The 17,335-nt window shown below is 46.3% G+C and overlaps 1 protein-coding gene across 8 annotated transcripts in view; it reads left to right on the top strand.

Annotated features, from left to right (window-relative positions):
* Positions 1 to 17,335, top strand: part of LOC139381119 (dedicator of cytokinesis 1) — a 547,069-nt gene that overhangs the window by 502,080 nt on the left and 27,654 nt on the right. For all 8 annotated transcript variants that reach the window (XM_071124416.1, XM_071124412.1, XM_071124414.1 and 5 more), the window contains exons 47-48: positions 9,351 to 9,488; positions 13,850 to 13,992. In XM_071124416.1, the coding sequence (XP_070980517.1) occupies positions 9,351 to 9,488; positions 13,850 to 13,992 (281 nt within the window). The remainder of the gene's footprint in view (positions 1 to 9,350; positions 9,489 to 13,849; positions 13,993 to 17,335) is intronic.

The raw sequence follows: 17,335 nt of genomic DNA, 5'->3' as shown, positions 1-17,335 counted from the left end.
AATAGTTCCTAGGACCTGTTATAACTGGGTCAGTCTCAATAGTTCCTAGGACCTGTTATAACTGGGACAGTCTCAATACTTCCAGGACCTGTTATAACTGGGTCAGTCTCAATAGTTCCAGGACCTGTTATAACTGGGTCAGTCTCAATAGTTCCAGGACCTGTTATAACTGGTCTCAATAGTTCCAGAACCTGTTATAACTGGGTCAGTCTCTATAGTTCCAGGACCTGTTATAACTGGTCTCAATAGTTCCAGGACCTGTTATAACTGGGTCAGTCTCAATAGTTCCTAGGACCTGTTATAACTGGGTCAGTCTCAATAGTTCCTAGGACCTGTTATAACTGGGTCAGTCTCAATAGTTCCTAGGACCTGTTATAACTGGGTCAGTCTCAATACTTCCAGGACCTGTTATAACTGGGTCAGTCTCAATAGTTCCTAGGACCTTTTATAACTGGGTCAGTCTCAATAGTTCCAGGACCTGTTATAACTGGTCTCAATAGTTCCAGGACCTGTTATAACTGGGTCAGTCTCAATAGTTCCAGGACCTGTTATAACTGGGTCAGTCTCAATAGTTCCAGGACCTGTTATAACTGGTCTCAATAGTTGTATGGCTGGACTCTGTATCTATCAGTATGTCTGGACTCTGTATCTATCAGTATGTCTGGACTCTGTATCTATCAGTATGTCTGGGCTCTGTATCTATCAGTATGTCTGGGACCTGGACTCTGTATCTATCAGTATGTCTTGACTCTGTATCTATCAGTATGTCTGGACTCTGTATCTATCAGTATGTCTGGGCTCTGTATCTATCAGTATGTCTAGGACCTGGACTCTGTATCTATCAGTATGTCTGGACTCTGTATCTATCAGTATGTCTGGACTCTGTATCTATCAGTATGTCTGGACTCTGTATCTATCAGTATGTCTGGACTCTGTATCTATCAGTATGTCTGGACTCTGTATCTATCAGTATGTCTGGACTCTGTATCTATCAGTATGTCTGTACTCTGTATCCATCAGTATGTCTGGACTCTGTATCTATCAGTATGTCTGGACTCTGTATCTATCAGTATGTCTGGACTCTGTATCTATCAGTATGTCTGGACTCTGTATCTATCTGTATGTCTGGACTCTGTATCTATCAGTATGTCTGGACTCTGTATCTATCAGTATGTCTGGACTCTGTATCTATCTGTATGTCTGGACTCTGTATCTATCAGTATGTCTGGACTCTGTATCTATCTGTATGTCTGGACTCTGTATCTATCAGTATGTCTGGACTCTGTATCTATCTGTATGTCTGGACTCTGTATCTATCAGTATGTCTGGACTCTGTATCTATCTGTATGTCTGGACTCTGTATCTATCAGTATGTCTGGACTCTGTATCTATCAGTATGTCTGGACTCTGTATCTATCTCCTTTGTTAGCCAGAGTTCCCTCTGTATAGTATAGAAGACTGGAACACTCAGAGGACTTATATAGGTTAACGCAGACATTCTCTTTCTCACTCACACACACACACACACACACACACACTCCATTCTTTCCCAGAGACTTCACACCCCTCTTTGTTGTCAGAGTAAACCCTTTAGTCAGGCGTTTGGCTGCGGTGAGTATGTAAGCCATAAAGACACTGTACTGAAGATGCTGTGTACGGTGGAACGGTGACAGTAGAGTGTCTGTTGGCTGTGGAAGCGTATACTGTAAATAAAACCTCTTTGTGTGACTTCCTGCAGCCAAAGACCTGCACTAAACCCATTGTCAGAGGATTAAATGTTTTCTTTGTGTGCCTTTAACTTATTAATCAACAAGCATGCATATGTTTTATTGGATTTAATTTTTTATTCATAACTTTAACAATATTAGTTTTTTTATGTAAACAAATGAACAGTTGTGTGTTCAAACCTGGGGAAGGAGGAAGTAAAAGGGGGAGGAGCTATACTATCGGTTGTAATATTCGACTCGTTCTTAGAGAGACTTCCTGCAGAGCAGTGGATTTTCTAACCTCTCCTCGGTGACCCCCTGACGTTTTACAATGTTGTTGTAGCTCTGAACTATCTCACCTGATCCACCTGATCAAGGGCTTGGTGATTTAGCTGACAAGTTGAATCAGGTGCTCTGGAATAGATCCAAAAATGTGGATGGCTTGGTGTCCCCGAGGAGACGACAAATCCCTGCTATAAGGCAGGCTGTAGGGAAACTCAGCCTGTTATAAAGTCAAACACTATCTGTTACCAGAGCCTCCTGGCTATAGAAAAACTAACTCTCCAAGATGATTGGCTGTAGGGACACTCAGCCTGTTATAAAGTCAAACACGATCCGTTACCAGAGCCTCCAAAGTCCCTTTATTTCATGTTTAATGTTCTGAGGCTGGTTCTCCATAGTGACGTGACAAAGGAATTTGTCTGTGGCCTGAGATTTACAAGGGGCGTGAGGGGTCATAAAACCCCCCACATATTCAGACCCACACATCTCTCCTCCTCTGTTGGGGTTGAGAGATAATCTGTAGGGTTGTGGTCTCCTGTAACCTGACCTGATCAAGACAGTCATGACACCAATGACAGGTCACTGTTAAAAAATAGAAAAGAGTAGAGGGCCTAGAGAGCTGCCCTGCGGTACACCACACTTTACATGTTTGACATTAGAGAAGCTTCCATTAAAGAACACCCTCTGAGTTCTATTAGCTCTGAATTCCCTGAATCCTCTATATGGCTTATATCTGCGTTGTATTAGATAGATAGCTCTGAATCCATGGTATGGTTGAAGGTTGAAAAGCCATTGACACAAGTTTTCTCACAGGTTTTCTCAACAACAGGTTATGGTCAGTAATATCAAAGCACTGACATATTTTTAGTTATTTCTTTTTTATTTCACCTTTATTTAACCACTACATCTCAATAGAAAACCATCTAAACTACATCTCAATAGAAAACCATCTAAACTACATCTCAATAGAAAACCATCTAAACTACATCTCAATAGAAAACCATCTAAACTACATCTCAATAGAAAACCATCTAAACTACATCTCAATAGAAAACCATCTAAACTACATCTCAATAGAAAACCATCTAAACTACATCTAAACTACATCTCAATAGAAAACCATCTAAACTACATCTCAATAGAAAACCATCTAAACTACATCTCAATAGAAAACCATCTAAACTACATCTCAATAGAAAACCATCTAAACTACATCTCAATAGAAAACCATCTAAACTACATCTAAACTACATCTCAATAGAAAACCATCTAAACTACATCTCAATAGAAAACCATCTAAACTACATCTCAATAGAAAACCATCTAAACTACATCACAATAGAAAACCATCTAAACTACATCTCAATAGAAAACCATCTAAACTACATCTCAATAGAAAACCATCTAAACTACATCTCACTACATCTCAATAGAAAACCATCTAAACTACATCTCACTACATCCCAATAGAAAACCATCTAAACTACATCTCAATAGAAAACCATCTAAACTACATCTCACTACATCTCAATAGAAAACCATCTAAACTACATCTCACTACATATCAATAGAAAATCATCTAAACTACATCTCACTACATCTCAATAGAAAACCATCTAAACTACATCTCAATAGAAAACCATATATTTTTTAATTGATTTCACCTTTATTTAACCAGGTAGGCAAGTTGAGAACAAGTTCTCATTTGCAACTGCTACCTGGCCAAGATAAAGCTTAGCAATTCGACACATACAACAACACAGAGTTACACATGGAATAAACAAAACATACAGTCAATAATACAGTAGAACTAAAGAAAACAAAAAGTCTATATACAGTGAGTGCAAATGAGGTAAGATAAGGGAGTTAATGCAATAAATAGGCCGTGGTGGCGGTCATTACAATGTAGCAATTAAACACTGGAATGGTAGATGTGCAGAAGATGAATGTGCAAGTAGAGATACTGGGGTGCAAAGGAGCAAAATAAATAAATACAGTATGGGGATGAGGTAGTTGGATGGGCTGTTTACAGATGGGCTATGTACAGGTGCAGTGACCTGTGAGCTGCTCTGACAGCTGGTTCTTAAAGCTAGTGAGGGAGATGTGAGTCTCCAACTTCAGAGATTTTTGCAGTTCGCTCCAGTCATTGGCAGCAGAGAACTGGAAGGAGAGATGACCAAAGGAGGAATTGGCTTTGGGGGTGACCAGTGAGATATACCTGCTGGAGCACGTGCTACGGGTGGTTGCTGCTATGGTGACCAGTGACCTGAGATAAGGCGGGGCTTTACCTAGCAGAGACTTGTAGATAACCTGTAGCCAGTGGGTTTGGTGACGAGTATGAAGCGAGGGCCAACCAACGAGAGCGTACAGATCGCAATGGTGGGTAGAATATGGGGCTTTGGTGACAAAACGGATGGCACTGTGATAGACTGAATCCAGTTTGCTGAGTAGGGTGTTGGAGGCTATTTTGTAAATGACATCACCGAAGTCTAAGATCGGTAGGATGGTCAGTTTTACGAGGGTAAGTTTGGCAGCATGAGTGAAGGATGCTTTGTTGCCGAAATAGGAAGCCGATTCTAGATTTAACTTTGGATTGGAGATGTTTGATGTGAGTCTGGAAGGAGAGTTTACAGTCTAACCAGACACCTAGGTATTTGTAGTTGTCCACGTATTCTAAGTCAGAGCCGTCCAGATCTAACAGTACAGGTCCCACAATCTTCTCATTATCTATTTCTTTCAACCAATCATCAGTCATGTGTGTCAGTACCATACACATTGAGTGCTCTTCTCTATCAGCATGCTTTAAGTCTTGTTCAATAACATTGAATTTGGTCAAACACCATTTTTTCCAACAGTTTGCTAAGAGCTGGCAGCAAGCTGATAAGTTTGCTCTTAGAACCAGTAAAGGCAGCTGTACCACTCTTGGGTGGTGGAATGACTTTGGCTTCCCTCCAGGCCTGAGGACAAAGACTTTCCTCTTGGCTCAGATTAAAGATATGACAGATAGGAGTGACTATAGAGTCAGCTACCATCCTCAGTAGCTTTCCATCTAAATTGTCAATGTCAGGAGCTTTGTCATTATTGATCAATAAATAAAATAATCAACCTCTCCCACACCAACTTTACAACATTAAAATATGCAAAGCTTTTCTTTCATCATTTGTATTTTTTATGCATGAATATGAAGGCTCGCTGTTCGTTGTTGGCATTTCCTGCCTACATTTTCCCACGTTGCCAATGAAGTAATCATTAAAATAATTGGCAACATCAAATGGTTTTGTGATGAATAAGCCATCTGATTCGCTGAAAAGATGTAGTTGAATTTTGTCTTTCTGCCCATAATGTCATTTAAAGTTTTTTTCCATCATTCTTTATATCATTGATCTTGGCTTCATAATACAGTCTCTTCTTCTTATTTGTTGAGTTTCGTCACATCATTTCTCCATTTGCACTCAGTCAGCCAGTCAGATGTACAGCCAGACTTATTAGCCACTTCCTGTTGCCTCATTTTGGGGCGGCAGGGTAGCCTAGTCGTTAGAATGTAGAGGCGGCAGGGTAGCCTAGTGGTTAGAGTGTAGAGGGGGCAGGGTAGCCTAGTGGTTAGAGTGTAGAGGGGGCAGGGTAGCCTAGTGGTTAGAGTGTAGAGGTGGCAGGGTAGCCTAGTGGTTAGAGTGTAGAGGCGGCAGGGTAGCCTAGTGGTTAGAGTGTAGAGGGGGCAGGGTAGCCTAGTGGTTAGAGTGTAGAGGTGGCAGGGTAGCCTAGTGGTTAGAGTGTAGAGGCGGCAGGGTAGCCTAGTGGTTAGAGTGTAGAGGCGGCAGGGTAGCCTAGTGGTTAGAGTGTTGGACTAGTAACCGGAAGGTTGCAAGTTCAAACCCCCGAGCTGACAAGGTACAAATCTGTCGTTCTGCCCCTGAACAGGCAGTTAACCCATTGTTCCTAGGTCGTCATTGAAAATAAGAGTTTGTTCTTAACTGACTTGCCTAGTTAAATAAAGGTAAAATAAAAAATAAAAATTCTTACAATCATATAGGTTTGTTCAATTCCTCATCAATCCATGGAGCCTTAACGGTTTTCTACCAGGAAGTGAATTAACAGGTGCATGTTTATCAGTACGTGGCTCTTTAGACACTGTTCGATGGTGTCATGTTGTTGTACTGTGTGTTGAATCCCTTGACCAGGGTATTACTAGGTGGTCACATGTTGTGATGTTGACAATCTATAATGTCAATTGACAATCTTTGCATGTGCTCTCTCATAGCATCATAAAGGCTAGACTCAGACAATTACTGGCTTTTTATTTATTCATTTATTTAACCTTTATTTAACTAGGCTAGTCAGTTATGAATAAATTCTTATTTTACAATGACGGTCTACCCCGGCCAAACCCTCCCCTAACCCGGACGACGCTGGGCCAATAGTGCGTCGCCCTGGCTTCCTACCAACCTGCCTGCCTACTTTTACACTGTCTATCAGTCCCGTGTCAGTCCTGTGTCAGTCTTGTGTCAGTCCCGTGTCAGTCCCGTGTCAGTCCCGTGTCAGTCTTGTGTCAGTCCCGTGCCAGTCCCGCGTCAGTCCAGTGCCAGTCCCGTGTCAGTCCCGTGTCAGTCCCGCGTCAGTCCCGCGTCAGTCCCGCATCAGTCCCACGTCAGTCCCGCGTCAGTCAGTGCCAGTCCCGTGTCAGTCCCGCGTCAGTCCCGCATCAGTCCCGCGTCAGTCCCGTGTCAGTCCTGTGTCAGTCCCGCGTCATTCCAGTCCCGTGTCAGTCCCGCGTCAGTCCCGTGTCATTCCCGTGTCAGTCCTGTGCCAGTCCCGTGCCAGTCCCACGTCAGTCCAGTCCCGCGTCAGTCCCGCGTCAGTCCCGCGTCAGTCCCGTGTCAGTCCCGCGTCAGTCCTGTGTCAGTCCCGTGTCAGTCCCGTGTCAATCCTGTGTACTCTTAATTTTGCTGTGTCATGTAAAGGTGCAGTGTGATAACAGAAGAGAAACACACAGTGTGTCTAGAGAGTAGGAGCATGGGGCGGTGAGGTGACTATGGCAACCTGGCCTTCTACATTCTACCGGGGTTTTAATGAACACGACCATGTTTCCTTGGCTTTCTCAGCAGGCGTGGGTTCTAAAGACACACACACACACACACACACACAAACACAAACAAGTACACCCCCACACACACACACCATGACTTACTGTGAGTTCGGACGTAATTAGCAGTTCCAGTGTCTACCTGACACCAGTAGGAGAGGAATGTTATGGAGTATAATATACCATCTGACACCAGTAGGAGAGGAATGTTATGGAGTATAATATACCATCTGACACCAGTAGGAGTGGAATGTTACGGAGTATAATATACCACCTGACACCAGTAGGAGGGGAATGTTATGGAGTATAATATACCACCTGACACCAGTAGGAGAGGAATGTTATGGAGTATAATATACCACCTGACACCAGTAGGAGAGGAATGTTATGGAGTATAATATACCACCTGACACCAGTAGGAGAGGAATGCTATGGAGTATAATATACCACCTGACACCAGTAGGAGAGGAATGTTATGGAGTATAATATACCACCTGACACCAGTAGGAGAGGAATGTTATGGAGTATAATATACCACCTGACACCAGTAGGAGGGGAATGTTATGGAGTATAATATACCACCTGACACCAGTAGGAGAGGAATGTTATGGAGTATAATATACCACCTGACACCAGTAGGAGAGGAATGTTATGGAGTATAATATACCACCTGACACCAGTAGGAGAGGAATGTTATGGAGTATAATATACCACCTGACACCAGTAGGAGAGGAATGTTATGGAGTATAATATACCACCTGACACCAGTAGGAGAGGAATGTTATGGAGTATAATATACCACCTGACACCAGTAGGAGAGGAATGTTATGGAGTATAATATACCACCTGACACCAGTAGGAGAGGAATGTTATGGAGTATAATATACCACCTGACACCAGTAGGAGGGGAATGTTATGGAGTATAATATACCACCTGACACCAGTAGGAGAGGAATGTTATGGAGTATAATATACCACCTGACACCAGTAGGAGAGGAATGTTATGGAGTATAATATACCACCTGATACCAGTAGGAGAGGAATGTTATGGAGTATAATATACCACCTGATACCAGTAGGAGAGGAATGTTATGGAGTATAATATACCACCTGACACCAGTAGGAGAGGAATGCTATGGAGTATAATATACCACCTGACACCTGTAGGAGAGGAATGTTATGGAGTATAATATACCACCTGACACCAGTAGGAGAGGAATGTTATGGAGTATAATATACCACCTGACACCAGTAGGAGAGGAATGTTATGGAGTATAATATACCACCTGACACCAGTAGGAGAGGAATGTTATGGAGTATAATATACCACCTGACACCAGTAGGAGAGGAATGTTATGGAGTATAATATACCACCTGACACCAGTAGGAGGGGAATGTTATGGAGTATAATATACCACCTGACACCAGTAGGAGGGGAATGTTATGGAGTATAATATACCACCTGACACCAGTAGGAGAGGAATGTTATGGAGTATAATATACCACCTGACACCAGTAGGAGAGGAATGTTATGGAGTATAATATACCACCTGACACCAGTAGGAGAGGAATGTTATGGAGTATAATATACCACCTGACACCAGTAGGAGAGGAATGTTATGGAGTATAATATACCACCTGACACCAGTAGGAGAGGAATGTTATGGAGTATAATATACCACCTGACACCAGTAGGAGAGGAATGTTATGGAGTATAATATACCACCTGACACCAGTAGGAGAGGAATGTTATGGAGTATAATATACCACCTGACACCAGTAGGAGAGGAATGTTATGGAGTATAATATACCACCTGACACCAGTAGGAGGGGAATGTTATGGAGTATAATATACCACCTGACACCAGTAGGAGGGGAATGTTATGGAGTATAATATACCACCTGACACCAGTAGGAGGGGAATGTTATGGAGTATAATATACCACCTGACACCAGTAGGAGGTGAATGTTATGGAGTATAATATACCACCTGACACCAGTAGGAGAGGAATGTTATGGAGTATAATATACCACCTGACACCAGTAGGAGAGGAATGTTATGGAGTATAATATACCACCTGACACCAGTAGGAGAGGAATGTTATGGAGTATAATATACCACCTGGCACCAGTAGGAGAGGAATGTTATGGAGTTTTGTTGTGTTGTGGTCCCTTACTTGCCGTGTGTGTGTGTGTGTGTGTGTGTGTGTGTGTGTGTGTGTGTGTGTGTGTGTGTTTTCAAACCCCTTTAGATGACCGTTGTGATCATTGTGTGTTTCCAGATCCCTTACCTAGCTGATGGAGTTCGTATCCATGGAGAGAAAGTGACTGAGGCTCTGAGGCCTTTCCATGACCGCCTGGAGGCCTGCTTCAAACAGCTCAGAGAGAAAGTGGAGAAACAGTACGGAGTCAAGACACTGGTAATATCTCTCTCCTGTGCTCTTTTCACCTCTCTTCTCCTCCTCTCGTCTCCTCTCTCCTGTGCTCTCTCCTCCTCTCTCCGCCTCTCTCCTCCTCTCTTCTCCTCCTCTCTCCACCTCTCTTCTCCTCCTCTCTTCTCCTCCTCTCTCCTCCTCTCTCTCCTCCTTTCCTCTCCTCTCTTCTTCTCTCTCCTTCTCTCTCCTCCTCTCTCCACCTCTCTTCTCCTCCTCTCTCCTATATTCTCTCTCCTCCTCTCCTCTCTTCTTCTCTCTCCTCCTCTCTTCTCCTCTCTTCTCCTCTTCTCCTCTTGTCTCCTCTCTCCTATGCACTCTTCAACTCTCTCCTCTTCTCCTCTCTTCTCCTCTCTCCTATGCTCTCGTCTCGTCTCTTATCCGCTCTCCTTTCTTCTCTTCTCATCTCTCCTTTCTTCTCTTCTCATCTCTCCTCTTCTCCCTTCTCCTCCTCTCTTCTCTGCTCTCCTCTCTTCTCCTCTCCTTTCTTCCTCTCTACTTCTTCTCTTTCTCTGTCCTAATTCCTCCTCTCATCTCATCCTACTCTCTCCTACTCATTTTAAATTTACATGTTAGTAATTTAGCAGACACTCTTAGCCAGAGCCACTTACAGTTAGTGCATTCATCTCCAGATAGCTAGGTGGAACAACCACATATCACAGTTAGTGCATTCATCTCCAGATAGCTAGGTGGAACAACCACATATCACAGTTAGTGCATTCATCTTAAGGTAGCTTGGTGAGACAACCACATATCACAGGCATAGAAAGTAGATTTTCCCTCAATAACGTAGCTGTCAGTAGAGCTGTCAGTAGAGTCCGAGCTGTCAGTAGAGTCCGAGCTGTCAGTAGAGTCAGAGCTGTCAGTAAAGTCAGAGCTGTCAGAGCTGTCAGTAGAGTCCGAGCTGTCAGTAGAGTCCGAGCTGTCAGTAGAGTCCGAGCTGTCAGAGCTGTCAGTAAAGTCCGAGCTGTCAGTAGAGTCCGAGCTGTCAGTAGAGTCCGAGCTGTCAGTAGAGTCCGAGCTGTCAGTAGAGTCCGAGCTGTCAGTAGAGTCCGAGCTGTCAGTAGAGTCGGAGCTGTCAGTAGAGTCGGAGCTGTCAGTAGAGTCGGAGCTGTCAGTAGAGTCGGAGCTGTCAGTAGAGTCCGAACTGTCAGTAGAGTCGGAGCTGTCAGTAGAGTCGGAGCTGTCAGTAGAGTCGGAGCTGTCAGTAGAGTCCGAGCTGTCAGTAGAGTCTGAGCTGTCAGTAGAGTCCGAGCTGTCAGTAGAGTCCGAGCTGTCAGTAGAGTCGGAGCTGTCAGTAGAGTCGGAGCTGTCAGTAGAGTCGGAGCTGTCAGTAGAGTCGGAGCTGTCAGTAGAGTCGGAGCTGTCAGTAGAGTCGGAGCTGTCAGTAGAGTCGGAGCTGTCAGTAGAGCTGTCAGTAGAGTCCGAGCTGTCAGTAGAGTCCGAGCTGTCAGTAGAGTCCGAGCTGTCAGTAGAGTCCGAGCTGTCAGAAGAGTCCGAGCTGTCAGTAGAGTCGGAGCTGTCAGTAGAGTCGGAGCTGTCAGTAGAGTCGGAGCTGTCAGTAGAGTCGGAGCTGTCAGTAGAGTCGGAGCTGTCAGTAGAGTCGGAGCTGTCAGAAGAGTCGGAGCTGTCAGAAGAGTCGGAGCTGTCAGTAGAGTCGGAGCTGTCAGTAGAGTCGGAGCTGTCAGTAGAGTCGGAGCTGTCAGAAGAGTCGGAGCTGTCAGTAGAGTCGGAGCTGTCAGTAGAGTCGGAGCTGTCAGTAGAGTCGGAGCTGTCAGTAGAGTCGGAGCTGTCAGTAGAGTCGGAGCTGTCAGTAGAGTCGGAGCTGTCAGTAGAGTCGGAGCTGTCAGTAGAGTCGGAGCTGTCAGTAGAGTCCGAGCTGTCAGTAGAGTCCGAGCTGTCAGTAGAGTCCGAGCTAGAAGGGGTGGGGAGGCTCAAGTGAAAGGAGGATTATTTAAGATACTATTTGGAGAGGTCGGGTTTCAGATGTTTTCAGAAGATGGGCAGGGACTCTGCTGTCTGAGCTTCAGGGGGAAGCTGGTTCCGCCATTGGGGTGCCAGGACAGAGAAGAGCTTGGACTGGGCTGAGTGGGAGCTGCCCTCCCGTAGGGGTGGGAGGGCCTAGAGCCCAGAGGTGGCAGATAGAGTGTTGAGTTTGAGCAGAGCCTGAAGGTAGGGGGGGGGGGGGAGAGCTGCCCTCCCGTAGGGGTGGGAGGACCTAGAGACCAGAGGTGGCAGATAGAGTGTTGAGTTTGAGCAGAGCCTGAAGATAGGGAGGGAGAGCTGCCCTCCCGTAGGGGTGGGAGGGCCTAGAGACCAGAGGTGGCAGATAGAGTGTTCGGGGTGTTGAGTTTGAGCAGAGCCTGAAGGTAGGGAGGGAGAGCTGCCCTCCCATAGGGGTGGGAGGGCCTAGAGACCAGAGGTGGCAGATAGAGTGTTGAGTTTGAGCAGAGCCTGAAGATAGGGAGGAGCAGTTCCTCTTGAGCTACTTCTTCTCTCTCCTCTCCTGTTGTTGGCCCATTAAAAAGTGTCGCTGGATTTATTTCCTCGAACAAACTTTTATGCCATCACCTGCAGTGTTGTCAAAATGATGGGCAAAATGAGGATTATTTTACACCAACATTTTATGTGATACCATGGTGTTGTTGTTGACGCATGGAGAGAACAGAACAGACAGACCGTGGCTCAGTATTTCAGGTCCTTAACTCTCCATCTCCCCAAGTACAGACATGATATTTGTGGTCTTCCTGAACAACACTCTATTGTGTCCTGTTCTCTCAGAGTCATTCCTACTGTAGCTGGGACACAATGCTGCTGGCAGTGTTACCTGCCAGACCCTGGGTCAGTTCAGTATGGAAGAGCACACACCCCATTCATAGTCATTCTTACTGTAGCTGGGACACAATGCTGCTGACAGTGTTACCTGCCAGACCCTGGGTCAGTTCCGTATGGAAGAGCACACACCCCATGCAGAGTCATTCCTACTGTAGCTGGGACACAATGCTGCTGACAGTGTTACCTGCCAGACCCTGGGTCAGTTCAGTATGGAGGAGCGCACACACACTGAATCACCCCTAGACATGGATAGATGTATAGATAGATGCTATTAACTAACACTGATGGGAGGAGGAGGGTATTGATCACTCAAAGATAGGAGGAGGAGGAGGGTATTGATCACTCAAAGATAGGAGGAGGAGGGTATTGATCACTCAAAGATAGGAGGAGGAGGGTATTGATCACTCAAAGATAGGAGGAGGAGGGTATTGATCACTCAAAGATAGGAGGAGGAGGGTATTGATCACTCAAAGATAGGAGGAGGAGGAGGAGGGTATTGATCACTCAAAGATAGGAGGAGGAGGAGGGTATTGATCACTCAAATATAGGAGGAGGAGGAGGGTATTGATCACTCAAAGATAGGAGGAGGGTATTGATCACTCAAAGATAGGAGGGTATTGATCACTCAAAGATAGGAGGAGGAGGAGGGTATTGATCACTCAAAGATAGGATGAGGGGGAGGGTATTGATCACTCAAAGATAGGAGGAGGGTATTGATCACACAAAGATAGGAGGAGGAGGAGGGTATTGATCACACAAAGATAGGAGGAGGGGGAGGGTATTGATCACTCAAAGATAGGAGGAGGAGGGTATTGATCACTCAAAGATAGGAGGAGGAGGATTTACATGGTATAAATTCACGAGGTGGACTATCATCACTGCTGCTGCCTCGCGTGGTGCATGCGCGTGGTGCATGCGCGTGGTGCATGCGCGTGTGTGTGTGCGTGTGTGTGTGTGTGTGTGCACGGCAATAATGAATATGCTGTAAGGACAAAACAGCACAGCCATAGCACAACAGACAAGGCTGACAGCAGCCCAGGACTGTCTCAAGGAACTACGGCCCCAGGAACAGAACTTTGTTATAGCCAGATTTTATAGTCAGGACTCTACTACTCACTTCCAATGTTAAATGTAGCTAAATAATCTCTCTCTCTCTGTCTCTCTGTCTCTGTCTCTCTTTCTCTCTCTGTCTCTCTCTCTCTCTCTCTCTGTCTCTCTCTCTGTCTCTCTCTCTGTCTCTCCCTCTCTCTCTCTCTCTCTGTGTCTCTCTGTCGGTCTCTCTCTCTGTCTCTCTCTGTCTCTCTCTCTGTCTCTGTCTCTCTCTCTTTCTCTCTCTGTCTCTGTCTCTCTCTCTCTCTCTGTGTCTGTCTCTCTCTCTCTCTGTCTCTCTGTCTCTCTCTCTCTCTCTCTCTCTGTCTCTCTCTCTGTCTCTCTCTCTGTCATGTTGTCAGTGTGTTATTAAATAATGGTGTCCGTGGCACTAAACTGTGTTGTGTGTTTGTTTGTTTGTGCAGCCTGCGGTGGATGACAGACGTGGGACCCGTCCTCGCTCAATGCTGCGTTCCTTCACCATGCCCTCACAACAGAGACCACTCTCTGTGGCTTCAGTCAACTCCATCTCCTCTGACAACTCCCCCTCCAGACCTGGCTCAGACGGGTATGATACACACACAGAGAGACAGACACACACAGAGAGAGACACACACACACACACACACACACACACAGAGAGACAGACACGTTTATTTGACAAATGGGGGCGTCCAGATAGAACCAGTAGAATGGGGACGTCCAGATAGAAACAGTAGAATGGGGACGTCCAGATAGAAACAGTAGAATGGGGACGTCCAGATGGAAACAGTAGAATGGGGAGGTCCAGATGGAAACAGTAGAATGGGGACGTCCAGATGGAACCAGTAGAATGGGGACGTCCAGATAGAACCAGTAGAATGGGGACGTTCAGATAGAACCAGTAGAATGGGGACGTCCAGATAGAACCAGTAGAATGGGGACGTCCAGATAGAACCAGTAGAATGGGGACGTCCAGATGGAACCAGTAGAATGGGGACGTCCAGATAGAACCAGTAGAATGGGGACGTCCAGATGGAACCAGTAGAATGGGGACGTCCAGATAGAACCAGTAGAATGGGGACGTCCAGATAGAACCAGTAGAATGGGGACGTCCAGATGGAACCAGTAGAATGGGGACGTCCAGATGGAACCAGTAGAATGGGGACGTCCAGATGGAACCAGTAGAATGGGGACGTCCAGATAGAACCAGTAGAATGGGGACGTCCAGATGGAACCAGTAGAATGGGGACGTCCAGATGGAATCAGTAGAATGGGGACATCCAGATGGAACCAGTAGAATGGGGACGTCCAGATGGAACCAGTAGAATGGGGACGTCCAGATGGAAACAGTAGAATGGGGACGTCCAGAAAGAACCAGTAGAATGGGGACACCCCTCTCTGAATTACTGAACACAGCGGTCAATAAGGACCAGACACAAAGATGCACATATGACTAATGGGGACGTCCAGATGGAACCAGTAGAATGGGGACGTCCAGATGGAACCAGTAGAATGGGGACGTCCAGATGGAACCAGTAGAATGGGGACGTCCAGATGGAACCAGTAGAATGAGGACGTCCAGATAGAACCAGTAGAATGGGGACGTCCAGATAGAACCAGTAGAATGGGGACGTCCAGATGGAAACAGTAGAATGGGGACGTCCAGATGGAACCAGTAGAATGGGGACGTCCAGATGGAAACAGTAGAATGAGGACGTCCAGATAGAACCAGTAGAATGTGGACGTCCAGATAGAACCAGTAGAATGGGGACGTCCAGATAGAACCAGTAGAATGGGGACGTCCAGATGGAACCAGTAGAATGGGGACGTCCAGATGGAACCAGTAGAATGGGGACGTCCAGATGGAACCAGTAGAATGGGGACGTCCAGATAGAACCAGTAGAATGGGGACGTCCAGATGGAACCAGTAGAATGGGGACGTCCAGATGGAACCAGTAGAATGGGGACGTCCAGATGGAACCAGTAGAATGGGGACGTCCAGATGGAACCAGTAGAATGGGGACGTCCAGATGGAACCAGTAGAATGGGGACGTCCAGATGGAACCAGTAGAATGGGGACGTCCAGATGGAACCAGTAGAATGGGGACGTCCAGATGGAACCAGTAGAATGGGGACGTCCAGATGGAACCAGTAGAATGGGGACGTCCAGATGGAACCAGTAGAATGGGGACGTCCAGATGGAACCAGTAGAATGGGGACGTCCAGATGGAACCAGTAGAATGGGGACGTCCAGATAGAACCAGTAGAATGGGGACGTCCAGATAGAACCAGTAGAATGGGGACGTCCAGATGGAACCAGTAGAATGGGGACGTCCAGATGGAACCAGTAGAATGGGGACGTCCAGATGGAACCAGTAGAATGGGGACGTCCAGATGGAACCAGTAGAATGGGGACGTCCAGATGGAAACAGTAGAATGGGGACGTCCAGATAGAACCAGTAGAATGGGGACACCCCTCTCTGAATTTCTGAACACAGCGGTCAATAAGGACCAGACACAAAGATGCACATATGACTAATGGGGACGTCCAGATGGAAACAGTAGAATGGGGACGTCCAGATGGAACCAGTAGAATGGGGACGTCCAGATGGAACCAGTAGAATGGGGACGTCCAGATAGAACCAGTAGAATGGGGACGTCCAGATAGAACCAGTAGAATGGGGACGTCCAGATAGAACCAGTAGAATGGGGACGTCCAGATGGAACCAGTAGAATGGGGACGTCCAGATGGAAACAGTAGAATGGGGACGTCCAGATAGAACCAGTAGAATGGGGACGTCCAGATAGAACCAGTAGAATGGGGACGTCCAGATGGAAACAGTAGAATGGGGACGTCCAGATAGAACCAGTAGAATGGGGACGTCCAGATAGAACCAGTAGAATGGGGACGTCCAGATGGAAACAGTAGAATGGGGACGTCCAGATGGAACCAGTAGAATGGGGACGTCCAGATAGAACCAGTAGAATGGGGACGTCCAGATAGAACCAGTAGAATGGGGACGTCCAGATAGAACCAGTAGAATGGGGACGTCCAGATAGAACCAGTAGAATGGGGACGTCCAGATGGAACCAGTAGAATGGGGACGTCCAGATGGAAACAGTAGAATGGGGACGTCCAGATAGAACCAGTAGAATGGGGACGTCCAGATGGAACCAGAAGAATGGGGACGTCCAGATGGAAACAGTAGAATGGGGACGTCCAGATAGAACCAGTAGAATGGGGACGTCCAGATAGAACCAGTAGAATGGGGACGTCCAGATAGAACCAGTAGAATGGGGACGTCCAGATGGAACCAGTAGAATGGGGACGTCCAGATAGAACCAGTAGAATGGGGACGTCCAGATACGAACCAGTAGAATGGGGACGTCCAGATGGAACCAGTAGAATGGGGACGTCCAGATGGAAACAGTAGAATGGGGACGTCCAGATAGAACCAGTAGAATGGGGACGTCCAGATAGAACCAGTAGAATGGGGACGTCCAGATAGAACCAGTAGAATGGGGACGTCCAGATAGAACCAGTAGAATGGGGACGTCCAGATAGAACCAGTAGAATGGGGACGTCCAGATAGAACCAGTAGAATGGGGACGTCCAGATAGAACCAGTAGAATGGGGACGTCCAGATGGAACCAGTAGAATGGGGACGTCCAGATGGAACCAGTAGAATGGGGACGTCCAGATGGAAACAGTAGAATGGGGACGTCCAGATGGAAACAGTAGAATGGGGACGTCCAGATAGAACCAGTAGAATGGGGACGTCCAGATGGAACCAGAAGAATGGGGACGTCCAGATGGAAACAGTAGAATGGGGACGTCCAGATAGAACCAGTAGAATGGGGACGTCCAGATAGAACCAGTAGAATGGGGACGTCCAGATAGAACCAGTAGAATGGGGACGTCCAGATGG

This window comes from Oncorhynchus clarkii, chromosome 23 (assembly GCF_045791955.1).
Source record: "Oncorhynchus clarkii lewisi isolate Uvic-CL-2024 chromosome 23, UVic_Ocla_1.0, whole genome shotgun sequence".
NCBI classification, from domain to species: Eukaryota; Metazoa; Chordata; class Actinopteri; order Salmoniformes; family Salmonidae; genus Oncorhynchus; species Oncorhynchus clarkii.
This window is presented reverse-complemented; position numbering and strand designations above follow the sequence as displayed.